At 34.9% G+C, this 9782-nt stretch overlaps 1 protein-coding gene across 1 annotated transcript; it reads left to right on the forward strand.

Annotated features, from left to right (window-relative positions):
* Positions 1–4197: 4197 nt before the first annotated feature.
* LOC109078931 (transcription initiation factor TFIID subunit 9-like) lies at positions 4198–9496 on the forward strand. Its single transcript, XM_042711091.1, has 8 exons — positions 4198–4327; positions 4466–4628; positions 5022–5103; positions 5244–5380; positions 5461–5595; positions 6407–6488; positions 6688–6798; positions 9153–9496. Exons 2-8 carry the CDS (start codon positions 4593–4595, stop codon positions 9314–9316), a joined length of 747 nt encoding a protein of 248 aa, XP_042567025.1. The 5' UTR covers positions 4198–4327; positions 4466–4592; the 3' UTR covers positions 9317–9496.
* Positions 9497–9782: the final 286 nt, after the last annotated feature.

The following is a 9782-nucleotide window of genomic DNA, read 5'->3' on the forward strand; positions in this document are numbered from 1 at the left end:
GAAATAAAGTAAATTGGATGGGATGTGTTGTGTTTTGTGTTAGTTAGGTGATGTAGTGTGTTTTGTTTTGTTAGCTGGAATAAACTAGTGTGTGTATTCTTCTTCTTCTTCTTCTTCTTCTTCTTCGACGTTTAATTCTTCTTCTTAATGTTCTATGGCGAGTGGCATCCAACGTCAAGGTGCATTACCGCCACCTACTATACTGGAGTGTGGACCAGTGTGACTAACAGAACTTTATTAAAATAATAATAATCAATAAAAATAAAAAATATACTTTATGTTCTATTTATTAACCCAGTATACCTCAAGAATACAATTAAAAAATTATAATTTCCTGTTTGACCGAGTATTTGCTTTGCCTCTAGTATCTCCTGTGGTGTCCTTCTGAATATTTCTCTTTCTGTAATATATTTTTGGCAATGACATATTACATGTTCTACTGATCCCTCCTCCTGACAATAATCGCGCAGACCTGTGGGATGTTTTCCAATGAGTTGTAATCATAGACTGTATAAAAACAGGTTGTAATGTCTTATTTATTGACGTTGAATGCACTTAAAGCGGTTGGCAAACCAGCTTTAAGTGCATATTCCGCCACCTACTGGGATGGCGTGTGAGGCGTTTATATCAAGAGAGAAGAGAAAAAATGTGTGTGAGGTAATACTAGTCAGAAGGTAGTATGGTGTGGTGATTTTAACGCACATAATACATTATGGGGGAGTGTTAAAACAGATTATAATGGGTTAATAGTGGTAAGAAATGCTAGATTGGGGACGGTTAGTATGTATTAATAATGGAAATATAACAAGAATAGATGTGAGTAATGGGCGTAATTCAGCATTAGATATTACTCTAGTTTCAGAAGATCTAGCTAGAAAATGTGAATGGAGTGTAAGCAAGCAAAGTTCAATGGGAAGTGATCACTATCCAATATGGTGTCAAATTGGTGTGGATATTGTACAAACTGTGGTGGAGAGAATGCCAAGATGGAAAATTTAAGGGAGCTAATTGGGAGCGTTTTAAAGAACTGTGTAATAACAATATGAACGAAATGGGAGAAACTGAAGAAATAGAAGAGTTAAGTATGAAAGTAATTAAAGTGTTAAGAATACGGCAGAGGAAGTAATAGGAAAAACGAAAACTATAAGTAGAAGAAAAGCAGTCCCGTGGTGGAATGAAAAATGTAGTAAGGCAGTGAGAGAAAGAAATAAGGCAATGAAGAAAGCCAGAAAATCTGTATTGTTTACTGATTACATTATTTTTAAGAGACCTCAGGCTATGGTTAGGAGAGAAATAAGAATAGCAAAAAGAATGTTATGGAGAGAATATTGCAATAGAATAGGGGAAGACATTGAAATAAATGATGTTTGGAACATGATTAGGAAGATGGGAGGGATTCAGAGAAATATTAATATTCCAGTTTTAGTAGGAAATGGGAAAATAGCGATAAAAGATAGTGATAAAGCAGAGATGTTAGTGGAAGCATTTGTAAAGGTGCATAGTAATGATAATATTACAGATAATATGAAGAAGTATAGGGAACAGAAAAGTGAAAGAGAATGAGCATATATATGAAAAGAAGATTCCGTCAGGAAGTAGGTTAGACTCAACATTTACGTATATGAGTTAAAGAGAGCACTTGTAGGGGTTAAACATACTTCCCCAGGAAAGGATGAAATCTGTTATGAGATGATTAAGCAATTGGCAGATGGATCATTGAATATAATTTAAGACTTTTTAATAAAATTTGGGATTCAGGGAATATTCCTGTGAGTTGGAAACATGGAGTAATAGTGCCAATCGCTAAACCTGGAAAAAGACCATTCCCAGCCAGTTAGTTATAGACCAATTGCATTGACATCCAATTTATGCAAACTTATGGAACGGATGGTTATGAATAGGCTTGACGTATGAAATGGAGAGTAAAGGTATGCTGTCAGCATGTCAAAGCGGATTTAGAAAAGGGCGAAATAACGATGGATTCAATTCTGAGTTTGGAGGCGGAAATTCGAAAAGCTCAAGTTAATAAAGAAATGTTTGGTGGAGTCTTTTTCGATGTTGAAAAGGCTTATGATATGTTGTGGAAAGAAGGGCTGTTAATGAAATTGGAAAGTTTGGGAAATTGATGGAAAAATGTATAACTGGATTTCAAGTTTTTTGTTTGGAAGAACGATTCAAGTTAGAGTAGGGTCTGCATATTCTAGGATTCTCTCAATTGAGAATGGAACTCCCCAGGAAGTGTGAGCAGCCCTATTCTTTTTCAACTTAATGATTAATGATATATTTAGAAATATTGAGACTGGAATAGGAAGATCATTGTATGCAGACGACGGGGGCATTGTGGAAAAGGGGGCGTAATAGGCTGTTTGTAGAGAATAAAATGCAAAAAGCAGTGAAGGAGGTGGAGAAATGGTTCAAATAGTTGGGGTTTTCGATTTTCTGTGGTAAAAACACAAAGTAATTTGTTTTTAAATAAGAAAAATAATCCTATGTTAAATATTAAAATGTGTATGGTAATCAGCTGGAACAAGTCAATGTAGTGAGATTTCTGGGTATGTGGATGGATTATAAATTAAACTTTGGAGTTCATATTCAGAAATTGATAGAAAAGTGTAAAAAAGGAATAAATGTCTTAAGATGCTTGTCAGGTGCGGATTGGGGAGCAAGTTGCCAGTCACTGAAAATAATTTATTATGCAGTGATCAGGTCAATATAGATATGGAAGTATGGTATACAGTTCTGCGAATAAAACTTTTACTTAAAAAAAATACAAGTAAATACAAAATCAGGCATTGCGAATTTGTTGTGGAGCATTTAGATCTTTCTCCGGTAGTATCATTACAAGTTGAATTAGGAGAATTATCATTGGAAACAACGCAGACTTCAATTGAGGATGAGATACTGGTCTGGTGTATGTGGACATCTGGAAAGTCATCCAGTAAAAATACTTTTGAAGGAATGTTGGGAGTATGAATACAAAGAAATAGAAAGCTTTGGTTGGGTAGTAGGGAAGGAGGCAAATAGCTTGGGATTGAAAGAATATTTAATAGCCCCCTTCTGTTCCTATACCAGCAATTCCCCCTTGGATGTATCCTATGCCATTAATTGACTTACAAATACATAAAGAAATAAATAATCAAATAAGCATACCAACTAAGTTAGTAGTTGAACAGTATGTAAATCGAGAATATTATTCAGTATTACAGGTATTTACAGATGGGTCAAAGGAACCAGAGTCTTGTAGAACAGCAGCAGCAGTATTCATTCCTACATTTAATATAAAAATTGCAAAAAGATTATCGGATCATGTGTCAGTATTTACTACTGAATTACTAGCTATCATATTAGCAATACAGTGGATTGAAGAAGTTCAACCATCAAGAATTGTGATATGTACGGATTCAATGGCTGCTCTCACTAGTCTTATGAGTGGAAAAAATCGGAATCTCAACAAGATTTAATATTTGAAGTTTGGCAAGGTTTATTTAGAGCAAGGCAGTTAGGGGTATTGGTATTCTTCCTCTGGGTGCCAGCACATGTGGGTGTGGATGGTAATGAGGAGGTAGATAAGTTGGCAAAAAAAGCATTAAAGCATCCACAAATAGAAATTAATGTATCATTAAGTAAATCAGAAATCAAGAGGTTAATAGCAATTGAAATTAGTAAAAAAATGGCAAAAGATATGGAATAATGACTCTAAAGGAAGACATCTTTATCAAATTCAGGAACGGGTTGGAAATGAGAGGAAAAGATATGGAAATAGGAAAAAAGATGTCATTATTACAAGGTTAAGAATTGGTCACACTGCATTAAATTATAGTCTTTATAAAATAGGGAAGCATGATACAGGAAACTGTGATAATTGCGGGGAGTTAGAAACAGTGCAGCATATTCTTTTAGAATGTGCTTCATATGAAAGGGAGAGACAACAGTTAAGTCAAGAGTTAGGAAGGATGGGAGTTGATTCAATTTCAATAAAAGTATTACTAGGAAATGGGATAAGACAATCAAGAATTCATGAATTATTATTTAAATATCTAAATAAAACAGGAATAGTAAATAGAATTTAATTTAATTTTAATTTAATTTTTTTTTTTCTTCCAAAGCCAAGTACACTCCACACTCCAGATCAGTAGGTGGCGGAAATGCACCATTTATGTTGGTCTGCCAAACCGCCATTAAACACTAGAAGAAGAAGAAGAAAATGTGTGTGTGTGCGTGCGTGCGTGCGTGCGTGCGCGTGCGTGTGTGTGTGTCTCAAACAGCGATGTGTGATTCGTGAAAGAATCGTTATTTTGAGTCGAAGCACGTTCGTTGACGGATCAGTGTGAGTAAAATATACTGGAAATATGTTTACAACTTAATTTAAGTTTTATCAAAGCACGTGAAAAAATAGAGAGAAAATAGCATGTTATTAAATATAAAAAAATTAATTTGATTGGCTGCTTGTCTCTGCCACTCACAGTTTCTTCATCCAGAGTGTCTGCTCTGTTTCGGCACCGCCTAAAAGGTTGCTAAAATGCTGTCTAGGTAGGCAGCTCACTGCGTTTTGAAACGCAGCCTGAACTGTTCAGGGAGGAGCTCATGCGAAAATGGCGTCTCCGAAAACAGTGCCTAAAGATGCCCAGGTAAATAATGCTTCAGAAACTGTTTTATCTCCTTGTTGTGACACGTTTGTTGTTTTTAAACCATAGCGTTTAAAGCAGCATGTATAAAGAGCGACTGTATATTTTATTCATCTTATTCTTCATTGTGCACACATGCGTTAGCACGCTAACTGGTAACGTTAACTAACGTAAACTGTGTAACGCAGTTTGAATTCGGTTCGATTATAACACAATATGTAATAATTTAACATACTTTTATTTATGTAAAGGTTATGTAATTATGATTAATGCGTAAAAAAAAAGTAAACTAGGATATTAGTTGGCGCATGCTTCAAAGGTGCAGCGATGATGCTAATGTAATTTGCATGATATTTTCCTTGTTCAGTTTTTACTTTATTTTGTTATTATCTTAAAGTTATGATGCAGATTCTTAAAGACATGGGAATCACGGAGTACGAGCCCAGAGTGATCAATCAAATGCTGGAGTTTACATACAGTAAGTCAAGATGACTTTAACCCTTCAGCATATTTTAAAATGCTTTAACAAACTCCAGCAGTTACTGTTCTGTACTATTAAGTCGTCCAATAACATTTCAACAATCACAGTCAGAGTTTTTTTTTTTTTTTTTTTTTTAGGATACATAACAACTATTATTGAAGATGCAAAAATATATTCCACCCATGCCAAGAAGTCCACTGTGGATGCAGATGATATAAGGTTAGCAATCCAGTGTCGAGTGGATCAGTCATTCATATCTCCTCCACCACGAGATGTAAGTTGTTGACTTTTTTCTTAATGCATAACACATGTAACTTCTGGTAGTTAATAGTGTTGGTTGGTCCATGGTTTCAGTTTCTGTTGGACATTGCAAGGCAGAAGAACCAAACTCCTTTGCCCCTGATCAAACCATACACAGGTCCACGACTTCCACCAGACCGCTACTGTCTCACCGCACCAAACTACAGACTTAAGTCCTTGCAGAAAAAGGTATTATTTTAAACAATATGTGATAATATACAGTTGTAGTAGGTAACCTAGGGATGCCTGATAACAAGGGCTTGTGATGTATTGGTCAGATTTGCACATTTTGTCAGCAGAAAGGTCAATGGCCTATTGTCAGTGGCAAATAAATCATATATACAGTGTGTGTCTATATATATATATATATATATATATATAATATATATATATATATATATATATATATATATATATATATATATATATACACAACATACACATATATATATATATATATATATATATATATATATATATATATATATATATATATATATATATATATATATATATATACACACATACATACATACATACATACACACACTATTTTAGTATCGTTGAGATGGTATTATAGTTTGTATTAATGTTTTGAATTAGATTTTTATATTTTCTGTTTACATTTTCATGTTAACATTTTAGTTGTATGTTTTGGTCTCTTTTTATTTATTTGTTTGTTTGGTGATGTCTGTATAGTTTTTATTTATTTGTATTTGTTATTTTAGTACATCAAGGTAAATTAAGTGAAAAGGGAAAATGTTGTCTTCTAAGATAAAATACTTATTTAAAATATTTTGTTTCAATTTTATTTATTTATTGTTTGTTTGTTCTAGTTTCAGCTGAATATAATAAGCCTTTTGAAATTCAGCTTCCTCATCTCCATATCCAGGTTTTTCTAGACTGTGAGAATGCTGGTTCTTCATAGGAAACAAAACAAATTTAAATTAAAATGTATGCACAATGTACAGTGTGATATGGTCTTGATTTGCATGTTTAGGTGTCTTCGTCCGCGGGCAGGATAACAGTGCCACGGTTAAGTGTGGGGGCGGTGTCCAGTAGGCCAAGCACTCCAACTCTTGGTCAGTTATTCGAAATACATTAGAATACTCTAAGATTTCAAGCATCTGAGTTTGCATGCACACGATTTCCAATATAGATTCACTGAGCTCCCTTATTACAAGAGGCGCATTTAGATGTTTTACTTTGTTTTTTCTCTGTGGTGAACAAGTGCAAAATCTAAAACTCAGTTTAAAGGATTATCATTGTATTTTTTCACAGGCACACCATCAGTGCAGACAGTGGGGACAAAAGTAGGGACGCCTGTGTCACTGACTGGCCAGCGCTTTACGGTTCAGATTCCCTCTTCGCAGGCAGCCTCTGTCAAATCAGGTACGGGGTTTGTACGGTCATTAAAAACCTGGAAAAGTCATGGAATTTTAAAACCGCTATTTCCAGGCCTGGAAAAGTTTTGGAAAAATGTATAAACCCAGAACATTTTGGAAAAGTCTTGGAAATTTATTTCACAGATCTCTGTTTAATACAATATTTTTTGACTCCGGTCTTGAATTTCGTTGTGGGATTGCGCATATAAAGCCTGGTTTTACTCATTCCAGCAGGTTTCACGTTTATAATGTGGGAAATTCCTGCAAACATTTGTTAATATAGCATGTAGGTTAGATGTAAATAAATCCACATAAGATATCAGATGGAATCAGTCATATGAAAACATGAGTGATTCAGATTTATCTTGTCTTCTCTCTTCACTCTCTCAAAACGGCTTCACATCAGGGCATTTCATCAGCACTACAAGAGAGTCGCTGCACACTGCGATACAAGTCTTTTGCTCTCGTTTCTGGACAGTTGACAGAATTGTTACTTGCCTAATAGGGCCAGTGTTGCATCATCACAAAACAGTATCATTTGCTCACCTTTTTAAGTCTTTTCGAACCATTCGGTACTTGTGCGGTCCAGAGATGCTCACAGTCAGACCCAAAGCGTTCATGCAAAAAGCCGCCTCAAACATCTTGCCAGTAGTGCTTTATTTGAAACGCATGATTCCCAATTCAAACAAACTTCCCAGAATACTGAGTGCCCTGTTGGTTACAGTGTTTCCTTCCCTTTAAATGATATTTTTATTAAATATTTATTTATTTGTGAAAAATACTTTGTCATCTAAAGAATAAGTATGTTTATTTTACAATTTTTTTTTAATCCATTGTTAAATGATTTCAAATTTCTTAAATATTAATAATAATTTAAAAAAATAATTATATCTGCTTTATATTGGCTATCGGCCCCCCTGCTTTCCAAGATCGGCGTCAGTTGTCAAAAAAACAATATCAGTCGACCACTACTTGCGAGTACCAAATTGAGTTATTTTTCCACATCTTATTGCGCTTAAGTGGCCAAATACACACAAAATTGTCAAAGTCAAGTCAAGTCATCTTTATTTATATAGCGCTTTAAACAAAAAAGATTGCGTCAAAGCAACTGAACAACATTAATTAAATGCCCATCCTGGTGAGTATCCTCAAAAACACAGTTGGTTCTGTATTAAAGTCTGCATAAAATCAAAATTGACTTTATTTTACTTTACTAGCACACATTGCTAGTCTTGAAGTAAACAATTAATACATGCAAGTTAATCTGCTGAAAAAAATTGTTTGTCTTCGTAATCTTTCATCAAAATTTGAACATTTACTTCCACTCTGGAATGGCATTCCTTTTCTGATGACATCAGTTTGACGGCTTGGGCAAAATATTCTTAAACACACCCCTCCAACCGTTAGATCGCTATAAGTGAGAGACAGACAGGAGAAGCTGGATTAATCAGTTTTAAATTTACAGTTTATTTAATTTCTGTACCTGAATACTAGGCTACTTGTTTAGACCTGAACGATTTCCTAAATGAAATTCAGGTCCTGAGTTTAGTTGATATTGCTTAAATCAATATTCGGTGATGTGATATGTTGTCTGCGTGGTGTAACCTTTGAAAGTCGTGACATTTGTCAAGTATGGTGACCCATACTCGAAATTGGTGCTCTGCATTTAACCCATCCAAGTGTACACACACAGCAGTGAGAAGTGAACACACCGTGAACACACACCCGGAGCAGTGGGCAGCTATAGATCCAGCGCCCGGGGAGCAACTGGGGGTTCAGTGCCTTGCTCAAGGGCACAGTTCAGCCATGGGTATTGAGGGTGGAAGAGAGCGCTGTTCATTCACTCCCTCCCACCTACAACTCCTGCCAGCACCGAGACTCGAACCTGCGACCTTCTGGTTACAAGTCCAAATCTCTCACCGTTAGGCCACAGCTGCCCCATTTTGGCACAGTCGTAGCTTGTACTTATTATTAAAACAAATAGAAAGTAAATAAGTAGCGTTAATAGTCATTAATGTTAGTTAACATTTGCTATGATAAATTTGACTTTTTCTTCTTATTTTACATGTATTCTTGCAAAATGATGGAACATTAGGTCATGAATATTGTCTCAAAAGTCATGGAAATTTATTTGGAAAAATGTGTACGAACCCTGCAGGTACTTAGTTTCTAGAATAAGCAGTTCTCCTTGTGTGGTCTGCTTATGTTGAGGACCATATGGAAGATTTTGTACCAAATTATTGAGCGGATCAAAAGTTAAGCTATTGATTAAGCTAAGAGAAATAATAATAATAAAAAAGCCAGATTTAAGAACATGATGTGGTAAACATAGAATATTAATGATTTCATTTGTTTTCACAGCTACTCCTACCACTCCCACAGTTCAAAATGTCCTCATCAACCCCTCTCTCATTGGCTCCAAGAACATCCTCATTACTACTAATATGGTGTCGCAGAATTCATCTGGTGACTCTACCTCTCTTAAGAGGAAGCATGAAGATGAGGATGACTATGATGCTTTATGAACTACTGTTTTTCTTTTTTTTTCTTTTTTTTTTACTATATGGAAGTGATTCTGTAAATATGCAATTAATAACTATGCTTTTCAGTAGTCTTCTCTTGTTTAGATTCTTACTGAATAACAGTCAATTACCATTTATTGTTCATTTTAGGAAGCATAAAAAATAAAATAAATTCAAATTGTTTTTTTTGTTTTTTTTTCACAATTTCCCTTTTAGCTTAGTGTCACAAGCTTAAATGGAAAAACTGGCTTTTAAGGTTCTAATTGTAGACCAATTAGTATACTCCCTGTTTTGAGTAAGCTTTTGGAGATGATTACTTTCAAGCAAACATTTTAGTATAAATGGATTACTTACTAACACACAACATGCTTACAGACCAGGACACTCCACAAGTACTGCGCCTATACACATGACAGATGAATGGTTAGCATGTTTAGATAATAAGAAACTGGCTGGTGCTGTTCTAATA

Source organism: Cyprinus carpio, chromosome A21 (assembly GCF_018340385.1).
Source record: "Cyprinus carpio isolate SPL01 chromosome A21, ASM1834038v1, whole genome shotgun sequence".
Lineage (NCBI taxonomy): Eukaryota > Metazoa > Chordata > Actinopteri > Cypriniformes > Cyprinidae > Cyprinus > Cyprinus carpio.